This window comes from Cupressus sempervirens, chromosome 6, assembly GCF_028749045.1.
Source record: "Cupressus sempervirens isolate cs-2001-9-10 chromosome 6, ASM2874904v1, whole genome shotgun sequence".
NCBI classification, from domain to species: Eukaryota; Viridiplantae; Streptophyta; class Pinopsida; order Cupressales; family Cupressaceae; genus Cupressus; species Cupressus sempervirens.
Window position 1 is genome coordinate 95,954,210 of NC_143123.1, and position 17,100 is coordinate 95,971,309.

The 17,100-nt window shown below is 36.1% G+C and overlaps 1 protein-coding gene across 1 annotated transcript in view; it reads right to left on the bottom strand.

Annotated features, from left to right (window-relative positions):
- Positions 1-11,682: 11,682 nt before the first annotated feature.
- The window catches only part of LOC149551395 (GTP-binding protein At2g22870-like), a 99,558-nt gene continuing 94,140 nt past the window's right edge, over positions 11,683-17,100 (bottom strand). The window contains exons 3-4 of the mRNA XM_089786905.1: positions 12,780-12,942; positions 11,683-12,680 (exon numbers count right to left, since the gene is read on the bottom strand). Of these exons, the coding sequence (XP_089643031.1) occupies positions 12,462-12,680; positions 12,780-12,942 (382 nt within the window). The 3' untranslated portion in view covers positions 11,683-12,461. The remainder of the gene's footprint in view (positions 12,681-12,779; positions 12,943-17,100) is intronic.

Genomic DNA, 17,100 nt, shown 5'->3' on the forward strand with positions numbered 1-17,100 from the left:
TGAAATATATATATATATATATATATATATATATATATATATATATATATATATTTGGATTCTTTCATCTCTTAACATGTCCTTTCTTTCCACAATTCCAATATTTCACTCTATTAGTTTCAGTAAGATCATTAGATCTACCCTGAGACTTGTCTGTAGACCATTCTTTACTCCTTTATATCCTCTTTCTTTAGGTCATTCCTTAACATTTAGAGCCTTACCTAAGCTAAATAATTTTTTTCTCGTGTCAACAAAGTTAACACAAGAGCTTCTATATTTGGATGTTTGAGGTTATTAGTAATAACATAAATGAGTTTTTCCCATGAATTAAATAAAAAAATAAAGAAGAATTATTTATTTATCCTCTTATTCAAGTGATACATCTATACAAATTAAATGACTCAAATTTAAATTAAATGAATATCTAGACACCTACTAGAGGAAAATGTCCAATTTGGACATAGTGTCTCTCTTTGCAGCTCTAGCTTTGTTAGTTAGCGAGACAAAGGAGGAAGTCCACAAGATTGTGGCAACGTGCATGGACCCGCAATGGTTGCTGGGGATAGATGATGTTATTGAGAGAGTCGTATTGGGTGTTGATCTGGAAATGGGGCAAGAACCATGGAGGCTAGTTGGGGACGGTGATTCTTTGGTACAACCTCTGGTCATTTGGTCTTCTACATCTCCACAAGGGGTGCATTTGCCAAAAGTTGTGGAAGGCTGGAAGAAGGTGGTCAATTTCTTCCAAGAGACAATTTGGGTCATGGACGATGAGGAGGGGATTTATAAAGATGACGCAACAGAAGATTGTAAGGTTGTCAGGGGAACCACTGAGATATCAGCTGGCAAGGGAAGGACAAGGTGTTCCAAGGGAGATCACAATGGTAGGAGCTTGGATCAACATGTGATTGGCAACGGAGGTGGGCACTAGTGCAACTGGTAGGAAGTGTCTTCAAGGAGCAGGGAGCACTAGCATGCCACAATCAGTGGAGGACGACAGAACTATAGCAAACTTTACAAAGGAGGATGCAGTGAAATGGTTCAAGGACTAAGCATTTGAAGGTTCTTTTTAGGTTCATTTTTGGATGATTGCTTATGTTCCTCATGGCATTCATATACTACTTTGTTTTTGGGTTGGGCTTTTTTGCTTGGGCATTAATGCCCTTTTGTATACAAACTTTAAATGTCAATGGGGGAGGGTATTTTAGGAGGACTTTAGAGACATTGGCCACTTTATACTATGCCATACCTATGTAAGCACTATCTTTATTTAAATCAATACAAAAAACTTGTTACCTGTCAATTTTTTTTTAAAAAATTGTCATGCTTTTTTCTTTGTAAATCTCACTAATATAATTCCACAAAATGTGTATTGTCTTTTCTTTAGACACATTTTTAAAAACAAAATTAAAAGATACAATTCGATTATACACTATAATTTTTTGTCTACCTTTCAGTCTTCATTAGGAAGTTTCTTAAGTTTCACTTTATTTGTCACCATAGACCGATCACATTCTTTGAGGATATTCTTTATATTCACCTTCCACAACTCATAATCTCATAATCTAGTTTTATGAGAAGAAGTTGTAGCCATGGTATTAGCACAAATAAGCAAAAAATGGATCAACTGAAACTCCCACAAATGCTTTAAAAACTTTACTTCCACCACTCAAGACACAAAAGTTGCCAAGTTGTTATACTAAAAATTTGAAAATAAGAGGTGGAAAATAATAGGCAAAGCTCCAAATCATCTATAAATTATATCTCAATGTGTTTAGCAAATGGAAATAATGTTATTTATCAAATCAAGTATGAAACACCATAGAAAATCAAACACATAACATCTTGGTTAGGGAGAAACTATCTACATTAAAAAAATCCACAAACAAAAGAGGTCAAATATGTATTCCTCTTCAAGGAGATTATAATACGAGGAGATTTCCTTGTTTTTGCATCAATTCAACGTCATCTATGGATTTGTAAAATAACTCATGTTGATTCCGACTCAATCTTAGATATATACTAATCGAAACTCAAAATGCCACCATAAAATATCACCTTGGGTCAAAATAAAGTTCTAAAAGTCCATGGTAAGAATGTATGTGATCCCTATGTTCCAAATATACTCTCTTACATGACATTATACCTTCTTAAAAGTTGATGTAAGAATCTCCCCAAAATAGGAGATACTCTTGTTGAACATGCTGAATAAATGAGAGGGGGGTGAATCAATTATTTTTATAAAAAGCATAAAATGTAGTTCATGTCAATAAACCTGTAGATAGAAATGATGGCAATCATTGATCTATCAGTTAGGCACAATAAACTATTACATAAAATTAAACATGAAAAGTATAGGAACACCAACAGAGAACACCAAGATTTACATGCTAACCCAAAATGGGAAAAACCAAAGAAGGTAATTCTCATGAAATGAAAACACCTCTTAGGGTGACACCAATTACGGTGATTTTTACAAGAGGCTCACTGTCACTTTTTCTCACTGCGTGTCGATTCATTGCCAACTGGGCCGCTTATACAAAATGAATATCAAAATAGATACAACAAGAACATGAACTAATTGAATTGCATTTGAATATGTCGGACAATTCTCTTATAAGCTCTACTACCTCCACCAGTAGATCTGAAGAATGTGATCTTATCTACATTCATTTCATGATGTGATTCACTACTATTAGTATGCAAGTATTTCTACTAAACTACAATACTGTCACCACTTACACACTCAATTCTCGTTGGATACAAGGAGAGTTTTCTTTATTTATTTTACTACATTAAATTTAATTTCAAAGCATCGAGTCTAAATCTAGAGCATGCATAAGAATTATCAAGAATCATGATACAACATGTTCCATAGATAGGTCATACTTAAGATATAACAATCAATATAATATTTTATGAAGCCATTGGTGACCAAGACAGAAAGATAAAATCATAAGATAACCATTATCACCGATGGAAGAATCTTCAAAGTATGTTTAGCCGATACACTAAAACCATTTGATGATTTACACCATTGATCAAATATCAGAGATATTCAAATGAATACTAATTGCTAGCCATAATAATCACTAGGAACTGATAGAAACAATTGAATACTAACAAATATTTTGCTGCTATGGTCTGCATTAGGGCTTTGGTCGACGCTTTACCTACTTTGCCCAACATTCTTGTTGTTTGTGTTAATGTTGGTAATGTTTCTCTACCCCACGTTGATGCCATGCTTTCGGTTGCTTTTGTTGGCAGCATCCCCATGTCTTTGCAGGATCTTGTTCATATTTCTTTGGGCCCTCATTTTGTGGCCAATGGTGTCAAGTTGTGATTGGTCCCCTCAGCTATTGGTGACAAGGTGGGCTCAAGTTCCTCTTTTCCCTTGCCTTGCTCTAGTCCTTCAGGTTTTTCTATGACTCCTTTAACCCCTCATCATAGACCAACAACTGTTGGTGGTTGCCTTAGACCTATTGTTGCTACTGGTAACAAGAGTTATACTCATTTTGCTAAGTCTATTTCTACTGACCCAACAAGAGTGAAAGCTTATCCCTTTTCCTGTGCCAAGGCCTCACATGTGGTGGTTTGTGGCTTCAAAATGGCAGGGAATATTTATTGCTACCAGCATTGTGGGTTGGTATGTAGATTTGCAGGTCTCCTGCCTTCTCTCTCCCAATCTACATTGTTGAAAAACTAACTGTTGGAAACCCCTTGTATCTAGGGATTTTGAGCTTTACCCTTGTGCCAAGGGGTTTTTTATTGCTACCTTCTCTTCTTTTGAAGATCGATATCTTATCTTGACCAAGATGTGGGTTTTAGAGAATCATTCCCTCTCTACAAACCTTGGACTACTTCTTTCAACCCTCTTACTGAACCATTGAATGTGTGTTCAACATGGGTTCACCTTCCTAATCTCCCACTGCATTTTTGGGAAATGTCTTGTTATGAGGTTGTTGGGAACTCCCTTGGGCGGTGCATCAAGGTGGATGAAGCTATGACAACCTTGGGCCTTACTACTTTTGCTCGTATTTTGGTTGACTTGGATATTTCTCAGCCACTTCCTGGTGATGTGGTGCTCATGGTTGGGGATCGACCATAGACACAAGCGCTTGATTATGAGGGTCTCCCTTTCTATTGTTGGCGTTGCTTTTGACGCAAGGCAAGGTAGGAGAATCCCCAAAGGAGATGTCCTAGCCCCCAACTATACAACCACACAATGGAATACAATAACAATGCACGATCTGATATCAAATCACAACTCTTTATTCATAAAATAATTGTTACATGCAATGTGTCGGGTTGTAAGGCCTCAAGATCCCTCAAGATCCAATCCAAACACTAGCTAGTCCAGATCCACACTCTGGTAGAAACCTCCAAGTTCTCAACTTGTGCTTGCAAGCCACCAAGCAACCTCCTTATTTCTAGACCGCAACCACTAGCTCTTCTCCAACTTTATCCAAAATCCAAGTGTAAACTGCCTCACATTCGATGCTCTGTTTATACACTCACAACTCCACCACAATCTTGATGTAAACTGCCTCACATTCGGTGCTCTATCCACAGACTCAAGAAAACTTGCTCCTCGCTTCCTCCTTCTCTCCAAGCTTCTACTAAGAAGAGATCACACCTTGAAGCTTTCACACCTTAAAGCTTGATTAGAAATGCTCACACACCTTGCTTAAATAGGCACTTACCACCCAAGATGTTACCAACATAACCAATGTGGGATAAAAACGTAAATGCAACTATCCTTCAATAAATATTAAATTCCCACCTAAATACAACTAAGCACCCAACAAATATTAAATGCATGATTTAATAAAATGTCCACAACCTTCTAGAATTCCACCTACACACCTCAATAAATGGAATGACAACCATTTTTATTTATATTTCTATTTACGCCACCTTTGCATCTTGAAAATAGAAATTCTTCTTTTCTCCTTTTCCCTTATTTATTTATTTTTCTCTAATTTTCTTCACTTTCTCTCTCCATTTTTATTTTTATTTTATTTTTTTATTTTTTTTAATTCCCATGCAAGATGCTCCTGCATCAGACTCCCCAGGTAGATTAAAAAAAGTGTGCCCCACACTTTGACGCCAAAAGAAAGATCTACAACTATCTTCATCTTCATCAAAGGCTTCCACCTCAATAGGGACAAAAAAACCAACATGCAAATCTTCCAAATCTGCATCACTCTATCAAACACCATAATCTCAACCATCCAATCAACATGCTCACTCCCAGGAACAAACTGAACATAATGCTTCATTAGCAAACCCTCATCCATATCAACAACTAGTGAATCCACATCAGCAACAACAAACTCTATATCAGCAACAATATGTAACTCCAAACTCTCAACACCAACGGTCTCATTGCTCACAACAAGATGCTCTGCAAGATACAAGTCACCACCAACAACAACTGGACCATCCATGACCAAGTGCTCTGCAATTTCCATGTTAGACCCAACCAACTGATCATGAAAACCAATCTCCATCCCAACATCAACAAGGTTAGGAATATCCTTAGCAACAACCTCTAGCTACTCTACAAGTTCTGTATCAGGCTTCACAAACTGATCAACGAAACCAACCTCTTCCACCTCGACCTTGTTATGTCATCTTCTCTCATGAACAAGTCTCTTAACTGGCCAATCAACTCTCTTCTGAATTGGTAGACTCCAACTCCACAAACATCTACGAAATGCCTTTCTCATCCTATCCTTAACTCGATAAGCCAAGCTACCTTCAAACTGAGCAGATATCTTAGGAAAATTCCTCCCCACCACATCACAGACACTCGTAATCATCTCAGGGTCCAATCCTCTTAGAGCCATCTTCCAAGATCTTCGTAAACCCTCTACAATAAATCACCAATAGATCAATCTTCTCGAACAAGATCAACCATCCATCTTTACATCCATCGACCCATCTGCAAGCCCTCTGCAATTGCAAGTCAAAACCACGATCTACCACCTCGCAACCAAGGGATCCAGGATTGCAGAAAGAAAATCCACCACTAGATCAAGACCAACTCAAATCTACTTCTCCAACCCAAGTCCTGGTGCAAATTGCCATAACTTCGATGATTTGCCTACACGCTCAGGGACAACTGTGCTTTGATAAACTTTGCCCAACCAAGGTCCTAGAACAAACTACCTCACACTTCGGTGATCTACTTGTACACTCAGGAACAACCGAGCTCTGATACCATTTGATGCAGCGCAAGGCAGGAGAATCCCCAAAGGAGATGTCCTAGCCCCTAGCTATACAACCACACAACGGAATACAATAACAATGCAAAATCTGATATCAAATCACAACTCTTTATTCATAGAATAATTGTTACATGCAATGTGTCGGGTTGTAAGGCCTTCCCAGTTACAGTCAAATACAAAGCAATTACAATAACAGTTCCGCAAGATCCCTCAAGATCCAATCCAAACACTAGCTAGTCCAGATCCACACTCTGGTAGAAACCTCCAAGATCTCAACTTGTGTTCGCAAGCCACCAAGAAACCTCCTTGTTTCTAAACCGCAACCACTAGCTCTTCTCCAACTTTATCCAAGATCCAAGTGTAAACTGTCTCACATTTGGCGCTCTGTCCACATACTCACAACTCCACCACAATCCTGTTGTAAACTGCCTCACATTTGGTGCTCTGTCCACAAACTCAGGAAAACTCGCTCCTCACTTCCTCCTTCTCTTCATGCTTCTACTAAGAAGAGATCACACCTGAAAGCTTGATTAGAAATGCTCACATGCCTTGCTTAAATAGGCACTTACCACCCAAGATGTTACCAACACAACCAATGTGGGATAAAAGGTAAATGCAACTACCCTTCAACAAATATTTAATTTCCACCCAAATACAACTAAGCACCCAACAAATATTAAATGCATGATTTAATAAAATGTCCACAACCTTCTAGAATTCCACCTACACACCTCGATAAATGGAATGACAACCATTTTTATTTGTTTTTCTATTTATGCCACCTTTGCACCTCGAAAATAGAAATTCCTCTTTTCTCCTTTTCCCTTTTTTATTTTTTAATTTTTTTCCTCTAATTTTCGTCACTCTCTTTCTCTCTCCTCCAATTTTTTTTATTTTTTATTTTTATTTTAAAAAATAAATAAATTTTTCCATGCAAAATGCTCCTGCATCAGCTTTGCTACTAGTCACTTGGCTTTAGATTGCACCCTTCTACACCCCAAAGGTCCTGCTTCTTCATAAAAGGCTGCTAGTCTCAACCATTTGATTGTTTGTGTAGATGACTCCCTCTCAGAGTCCTCCTTTGATGGTTCCCAATCTACTGACAAAGAGGTTACCCCTATGGTAGATCTTGTTGTGACACCTTTTGTTGTCAATGATCTAATCTCAATTTTTGTCTGTGGACAAGCCTTTGTTGTTGACCTAAGTCTCTCTCATGTTGTTTCTATTGCCCCTAACTCTAGTGGCACTTGTTCCTCGAGCCAGGAAGGCACATTTGCTCCTTTTTCTTTTGTGGCCTTGCACCATGGTTTTGCTAATGCTACCCAGCTTCTTCAACACTCAGGTCACTATAGTGTTGGTTGCCCTACCAATGTCTCCTTTGTTGAAGACCTAAGAATTGTATCGCTTGGACAATTGTAAGTAAGCAAAGGAAGAACTCTCACCCTCCTACTGTGGTGTGAGCTTGGCTCTCCTTTGTGGGTTTTCCCTTTGTGTTTTGACATTTTTTTGGAGGCTTAGGTTGTTTCTCGGTCACCTACTCTTGTAGTATGTGTTGTGGCCTGCTTTGTTCGGGCATAGACCTCATGGCCTTGTTCTTTTAATTTTGTTTTCTATTAGCACCCTTCGTGTTGACTTTGTGTTGTTTTTGACCTGTTGTTTTTTGAGCCTTGTATTTGTAAAAGGGCCAACCCCCTTATTTAGCTGCTACTTTCATAAACAATTGAATACCAAAAGTATACAAGTGCATCAATACACATGAAACATGAATGTAACTTGCTACACATGCACTAGAGCATTTAGGGATATGAAAAATATTCATCCTAAAACTTACTTGGCATACCCAAAACTTCTAACTCTATATTGACATCATCAAAGTATCAATATGGAGGTTTTAACATCAATGACATTCAATGCCAACACCATCTTAATAAGTCTGATAATATCCCCCTCTGGCACTGATGGAAAAACTCAAAAAACAAAAAATAAAATACAATATTGCCAAAAATTCAGAACATGCCAAAAAGCACTCGCCATGAGTAGAAATAATCTCCTTTTAGTTCTATCTCCCCCTTTTACCACTACTAAAAAGGGACAACAACAAATGAGATACATTCAAAGTAAAATAGTAGTTTTTTACTGATAATACCTTTTTGTTTCTTTCCTTCAAAACTGGAAGCTTGAGAAGAACCTCCTTATAGCAATATCGTGAGAATGCTCGAAATAACAGAATACAAAGTGATAGCAGAACTCAGAATAAATCTACTGATCGCAGGCCACTTCGAAGGGGTAACCTCCTTTGAGCAAGCTCAATACAATAAATTCGTCCGTGCCCATCAAGGGCCTCAACCTATTCTTATATACTGGGTACGATCTAGAAAAGTAATACTACCTATGCATGTGGGATAATAAAATAAACTCACGGGACGACTTACAAAGCATATGCGTCCAACAACTCTACTCTAACAAAATAAACAGAAGGAACACACAGGTTCCTAACAAAGCTTTTTATTCCACTCCATAACTACCACCTCTATGTAAGCACAAGAAATTATCACATTCTACCAATTTGTCAAATGATTTTGTCCATCAAGACTTGGAAACCTATGTTCGTAATTCTTTGCATCAATTATGATGCCAACAACATGCTCCATCCTCACTTCAACCATGTCCTTCACAATGCAAAAGTTTTGATCAAGTCTTCTCTTTGACTCTAATATGATAGAAACTCATCTTGAAGTTCTCCCACTCCAATCCTTAGCTTGCTTTCTTTATTCTTGAATATATCATGATTTTTCCCTAGATCACTTAGCTTGGCCTCAATCTTCTCACATTGACCTTTGAAGCTATCAACTACGAAAAGCCACCAAAGCTAGTATGAATACATATTGGTGATTTGTTTTAGGAAGGTTCTTGTCTTACCAATAAGAAGAGATAGTTTCTACTTGGTACCCACTTCTCTATTTTTTTGCCGAGGTGCAGTGTTCAACACTAAATTGTAACAAGTTTTCCTCTATTCCCAAAACCCTATCATCAAGTTGCATATAATATAAGATAGAGACCACAATCTATTTATTAAATAGGTAACCAATTGGTAATTTCACCACGAAGGTCCTATAATTGAAGAACATTCAAACTACATACTTCAACTCTATTGAATTCTCCATCATTAAACATTATTTTGGTGATTTTAGGCTCAAGAACTTTTGATCATATGAGAGAAGCCTCTTTTTTCTCCACTTCCTCTGAATCTTCCTCTTTTATTTTGGCATCACCCTCTTCTCTGCCAACATATTTCATCTCCACTCTCAAAAATTGTAATTGTAACACTTATTTTCCTCTTAGTAGTTTTCAACTTCTTGGGTTCAAAAGGTGAACCACTGATAACTACCTCTACTTCCTTTCTCTTGAAGATGATATTCCTTCAAACTACCTTACTGGTACAACACCAACTACTACATCGATTCCAAGTCTCTCCTGAAGGGATTGCTATCAATCAGGTTGCACCTTGGAGCAAAATAGAATTTAACTAACCTATTGACACAATGGGACTATCCTCGGGTTGTGGGTCACCCATAGAAAGGATAGACCTCTAGAGAGTTATGGTTCTTTTGGAAATACAACTATGGTTTTTGCAGGGAAAGAGATAGAATTGCACGCAAAATTAAACTAATCCATCAAAATCTACATCTATAACCTTTAGCTCATAACAAATTAGGAGAAAGAAAGTTCAGACTAAACATTTTGCTCTGAACCTAATTACTACAATAACCTTGTGTTCATTTTTATCTGTTGACATTCGAATTGAAGCGGATCCAATTTCAAAAATGGTACTCAACTAGGAGGAGATTTGAAATAATACTAGGATGAAAAATCCTTGATGGATCTCTTTTGCTAATCTGCTATAATTTTATATTTTTAAATCTGTTTTCCTGTTTATTTATGTTTTCTTGCAGAACTAGACAGAAGTGCAGAAAGGTTTGTTTGTTTTTTATGGTTTTATAACATAGAAAGGAATAGGGAACAACAACCATGAAACAAAACTGTAAAAAATTAGGTATTCAGTAAAAATCAGAATTATTGCAAACCATACCAGGCAAATTTGTTTGAATTATAAAGCCAAGCAATAATTCCAATGTATTTCCCAAAGCTCACATACAAATTTGATATCAAACTAGGAGGTGAAGATTGTTCTTGAATCCAACATACATTTGGAGATGAATACAACCAATACTCTATAAACCACGTGGTGTATCTGTTGCAAATAGCATCCCACAGGCTGCAATGAACCACGTCCCAATTGGAAAGATGATATGCCATGCTAAAACTCCAATGAGAATTGATGTCTCTGTCCTTAATCACCACGCACAATGCCTAAGAGATTCGGTGCCAAAGATTGCTGAGGGCTACATCCCAACCAATCACTAACCTAGGGTTTGCATCCTAGACTAGAAATCACGCATTCAGAGCAAATTCATAAACAAGTTGTCAAATATGCAAAAGATGATCTTAGAATGAAGCTTCTATCTCCTTATAACCCCTCTCAATTGCAAATCAAACCTAAGTGTCTCCAAGTGGCGTTGGGTAGTGAAAGTGTTATAATTTCTTATTTGAAAGTGGTCATGTTACTAGAAAATTTCATCCTGCATTGTTTTTGTTTAGAGATTGTTTCTGCCACTATATATACCTCCGAGCATTATTAGCCCTGTCACACAATTGTAGAATATTCACTCTGTTCAAAAAAATTACTATTTACAAATTATCATGGAAAGCAATTAATTTACATCACAAAATCAGCAGTTATGACCATACCAAAAAATTAGAAGTCTCATGTCAATTTCTACATTATTGTATCCTAGATTATGTTGTAGTAAAGGAAAAATGTATAGGCATTAAGGAAAATAAATCTATCGTAATTTTAATTTGTTAGGAAATACTTTCTTTTGTACAAAAAGTTTATCATGGCAAAGGATAACCAATCTCCTATCATAAAAGAAACACCTTGGGTCAAATAAGTTGCGATCAGTTAACTTCCCCTGTAGGAGTAAGAGGATTTGAGTGCAAGTAAGATCATCCAATTTGTATAAGACATATATCTAGAACACAAGATTGATATTTAATCCAGCTTCTCTTCCTCAATTATATGAAATCATGTGGATCCACTTATTGACAGTTCCCTGATAGAGTTATTATTTTAAAAATTATTTTTATAACCTAAAGGGCATTGATAATGACCACCATGTGGATCCACTTATTGACAGTTCCCTGAAAGAGTTATTATTTTTTTAATTATTTTTATAACCTAAAGGGCATTGATAATGACTACCATGTCACACATAATCATGGACAAAAGAATGCAAGCACTAAAAACTAAAGAACTAAATTGCATTGATAAGAAACAGATAACATGAAACTTAAAGGGAAAATGCAGCATGCCAAAGATTCAACTAAATTTGGTTACACAATAACATCTTCCTTCAGCTCCTTCCTTTTGCTCATTAATTGTTCAAGTACATAAGAATTAACTGGACCTTAAGGTATGTTTTCCTCATCAATCAACTTGTGGGGAATCTGACTTGAACATTATCTCAGACATCAATCATAGGTTTAATAAGCATATTACTTTATTTGGATCCACAAGTGGACTCCATTGATAAGAATGCATGTATCAAAACCTTTTAGCGAATCTTTTTAGAAATTATTAATCTACAATACTTTTTTATTAAAACTGTATTATTTGAATGTACTTCATTATTTACCATACCCATTAATAATTCAAGATTTAACCAATCAGCACAGCATAAAACGGTGACTAATTTTCTTTTCACCATTTTCCTTTTCAGTTGAACAAATTCCTGCAGATGCCCCAATCCACTTGCAATTCACAAGTGAAACTCTTCTTTTTACCTTTAGGCATTCCACCCACTCCTGGCTTTGACCTCAAATTGATGTAAAGGAACTGCTCATACTTGTCAATCAGACTAGCACAGACAAAAGAGATGGCAATCTGTGATTTTGCCATAAACACAGGATCCTGAAAATCAAGTCCAGTCCACCTGTATCTGAATTTTTCGGAGTATACATAATTGACCTGAGAGAGTTCAGATATCTCAACTTCAAGAATCCATTTCATCCAGAAGTCATCCTTATATAATCTCTGAGAATGACTTAAAGTACATTTTTGAGCAGCCTTGGTATTCTACATTCCTAAAATGCTCCGAGTATATCTGGCTAGTGCGCTAGCCAGTAGTTTCTCAGCTGTGCAATATGTAGCAGCATTTCATCCCTTCCTTGGTTTGTGACACTGCTTGTCATTATCCAAGGGGGAGTTTCTTCAAAGAACTCTCTAATCAAATTTTGGAAGTCACTAACATTTTCCAAAGGTCGTTTATTGCCACCCTTTTTCTTTTTCCTTTTGTCACATTTTGTAAATACGAACGTCATTGGAATCTAGGTTCATGAATCCAAGTAAGAATGATCAATTAAATTGAAAAATAAAGTGTTAAATCACACAAGAACCATATCCCATTAAAAGGAACACATTCATACCTTATTTTGCCCAAGCCATGTGGCACAGTCAATGTCAATTTGTTTGGCAGGGATGCTGGCATCGATCAGTAGCATCACAGAGACTAAAGTTTTCCTGTTCAGAAAGTAATCTTTTGTAAATTCATTCCAATCAGTCCGGACTGCATGAGGAGCAATTGCATACCTGTGATCATAAAAGACAGACATTTAGTTCACAAATCAAATACACCTAACCAAATAAGAGAATTAGATCTAATCTATTTCCATAATGTATATTGCCAGTATGCAAAATTGTTTTTGAACTTGTGATCATAAATGACAGTCATTTAGTTCTGAAGTCAAATACACCTAACCAAATAAGAGAATTAGATCTAATCTATTTGCATAATGTATATTGCCAGTATGCAAGATTGTTTTTGAAGATCTCATATCATGTCCATACATAACTTTATTCAAATCAGCTAAAAATTCTGAGTCATAATTGTTGGTGTGAATAAGATGTATCTACTAAGTACATAACCCAGATTATGCTGATTAAGTTTACCTAGAGAACACAGAATTCTTCCCATATTAACTGAAGTTCCCACTCTAAGAGTCTAAATGGATAGTTATCACTTTTCCACAGTAAATGAATAAGTTGTGAGTTCATGTCTCATATCATAAGATTAAAACACTTGTCATAATCTTATGGTATCATTTGTCTCACCTTGGCCTATATAACCAAGGGTATCTCATACACAGCATTTGTATTCAATTTGCATTCCTAATAGGAATCCAAATTATTTTTGTCAGATTGAATCATTGCATTAGGCCTCTAGATCTTGGGTGGATATCTCGATAGACAAATCTTACAATAATTATTGAGAGACATATTGATACAACCACAAGTCTGAATACATGGGCAGAGGGGGGCAACCAATCTAGGATATGCATGTAAACAAATACGGGTACATACACATACATACATATACATATGCACACATATGTATACATATATGTATATACGCGTAAATGCATACAAACATACAGACATACATACATTTGTTAAGGTTTACAGACATACATACATTTGTTAAGGTTTAGGCAACTTCAAGCATTAAACAATTTTAATTGAAATGTAGAATAAAAGAGGCAAAAATAACAATTCGCAATCACGCAGATTTAATGTGCTTCACCCAATGCAGGCTACCTCTACAAGAAACAGCCATCTGTTAAATCTGTAACTGTGAAACCATGCTGGTCTGATTCTACAGATCGTACAGATCTGAGAATGCATGAAATCCCTTTGGAATTAAAGCCTATAAATAATTGTCTCTTACTTAGTTATGATCGGCGTCTTCCTTGGGAAATACTATTAAGACTAAACTTGATCAAACTTACTTAGTTTAAACACTAACTAAATGTCTTTAGCATTTGATGCCAATTGCAAGGAAAAGCAATTAAGGCCGACTAGAAAGGGACATGTCCTTTCTAAGGACATGCCCCTTGGTTGCTATATTTAATAGGGTGTGAATTTGGATAAAGAACACACATCAATACTAAGTCTGCTTCTTTAGCATTCTCTACCTCATGAATTATAGCAGAAGTAAATATTATCGCAGAATTGTATATTACGTAAAGAAGAAATAGTATTCCGTCTGATATTGACAAGACCATCTCCAGCACTAGAAAGCATTTCATCAGTCTGATTTATAGCAGAATTTGCAGAAACTTTACATGGTATCAAAGCTCTGGTAGTCGAACCTAGGCTCTGCAAATTGACAGTCAGATTTAAATATCTAGCAACATTCTTCTACCTTCAATGGCTAGCACAATCAGACACGAAGATAGGTTTGATGGAAAGGAACACTTTGTTGCTTGAAATTTCAGAGTTATGATGATTCTTAAAGACAATGATGTGAAACAGTTTGTTGATAAAGAATCCAAGCAACCTAATACTGATCCTCATAAAACTATCCGGAGCAAAGGAAACAGGAAAGCCATGCAAATCATATGAGATGGAGTCAAAAATGAAATAGTATGTATGCTCATGAAGCATCAGACAACATTTCATATGATGAATGCATTATTAAATGCATATGAGGTTAACAATGTGACTAGAACCCTTGCACTAAAAAGGCAACTAAATCATATACAAATAAACAAGGGAAAATCTATTAACTCATACATCCTGACGGTGGCTAGTCTAAGAGATGAACTTGCAAGTATAGGGACCATAATTCAAGACAAGAAGCTAACACTTATGGCTATAGATGGGTTACCGGATTCATGGGAAATATTCTCACAAGGAGTAAGTGCTAGAGACAATCTTCCAGACTTTAATGGACTTAAACGAGATTGCCTGCAAGAAGAATCTAGAAAACTTAAGAAAGGAGGAAAATTGAAAACTGATGATGAAGAACTTCATGTTCTCAACACAAATTCCTATAAAGGTAAGAAGAAGCACTTCAAGAAGGGTAATCAAAGAAATGAGAAACCTAAGAAAGATTTATCCAACATAAAAAGCTTCAAATGTGAAAAATTTGGACACGAGATCTAATTGCCCTGAGAATACAAAGCAACAAGTAAACTGCAGAAATGTTACTAGAAAAGAAGATAACTATGATTCTAAAAATCGTGTATTGTATTCTGCACTATCAAATGAAGTATCAAGCAAAGCATGGGTAATTGATAGTGGATCATCTCGACACATCACAAGATACAAAGAAGTACTAGATTCAATATCAGAAGAAGCTGATGGCGAAGTTACCATTGGTGATAATTCCTCTTACTTAGTCAAAGAAATTAGGAATTGCACCTTGAAACTGAAGTCGGGTACTTATCGACATCTCAAAAGAGTACTCTATGTACCAGGAATAAAGAGGAATCTAATTTTTGTTACAGCACTTGAAGATAATGGACATAATGTTGCATTCATGGATAGAAAAGTAATGACCTGGTCTAAGAAATCTTCATTCAAGAAATCAAAGTTGATTGGTCAAAGAAAGGGATTCTTGTATGAATTAAATATAGAACCTAGTCAACCTAATCAAGCCTTAATTCATGAAGCTACTAATATAAACGAAATATGGCATAGAAGGTTAGGACATCTAAATTTCAAAGCCTTATCGACTATGGAGAAGATGGTTATTGATTTACCTAAGTTGTATAAAGATCATTCAAGCATATGCAAAGGATGTGCTCTAGGTAAGAACACCAAAAGTCCATTTCAAGATAGCACTAGAAAAACTAACAATGTTTTGGAATTAGTCCACTCCGATTCATGTGGACCTATGTTTGTTCCTTCTCTTGGAGGATTTTGGTACTATGTACTTTTTATAGATGACTACTCTAGGAAAAGTTGAATCCACTTCTTAAAATGTAAAGAATCAAAAGAAATCCTTAAGAGATTTAAAGAGTTCAAAACCTTAATTGAAAACTTATCAGGACACAAAATTAAAACACTTAGGACTAATAATGGAAGGAAATATACTTCAGATTTTTTTAAGAGTTTTCTAAAGAAGTAGGAGGAATTAAGAGGGACTATATTTTGAAGGATTTGAGCAAATATGCAAATCAAATCCACAAAACCCTCGAATACTTGCATGTAGAAAATCTGTCACAGAGAAGAAAAAAACAATAAGAGGCAAGGGTTTGCTCTGAAAACACGCAAATTGTATATTCAGATAAAAAAAGATAAAAGAATTACAAAGAGATCAATCCTTATAAAAGGAGATTGAAACCCGAAACGGGTAACCCAATAAGTTACTAAGGGTAACCTAAAGGTAAAAGATATTTAATAATTACTAATTAATTATTAAATAAAGAAAGCAAAAAACCCATAAAACGAAATCTTAAGGGAGAAAAAGTAATTTAATTAATGAAATTAAATTAACCTTTTTCTCTAACACCTCCCCTTAAGATGAACAACAATGCAGAAAGAGCAAGGAAACTACAATGCAATGCTGAAAGAAAACTTGGGTCCTAGCAACAAGACCTGATGAGGTACCCAATCATAACAAAATCTATATGAAATAGAAAAATAGAGAAAACCTTGTGGGAAAAACTCTACTCTAAAAAGAGATAGCATAAAACCTAGTGAAGGACTGCAGAAGCCTCCAACTAGAGGAATGTTCCAAAAAATAGGAACAAAGAATGATCATGAAGAAACCATTGCAGCATGAAGAAGCCGCAAACTCTGTCAAAAGGAAGTTGCTGATCTGTAGAACCTCCTCTGAAATGAAACACCAAAGCCTAAAGAGTTGACCAATCAAACCAAGGAAGCATGAGAAACAATAGGAACCCCCCCCCCCCCCCCCCTTTATGCAGACAAGGGTGAGGTGACAGGCAACTAAATAAAAAG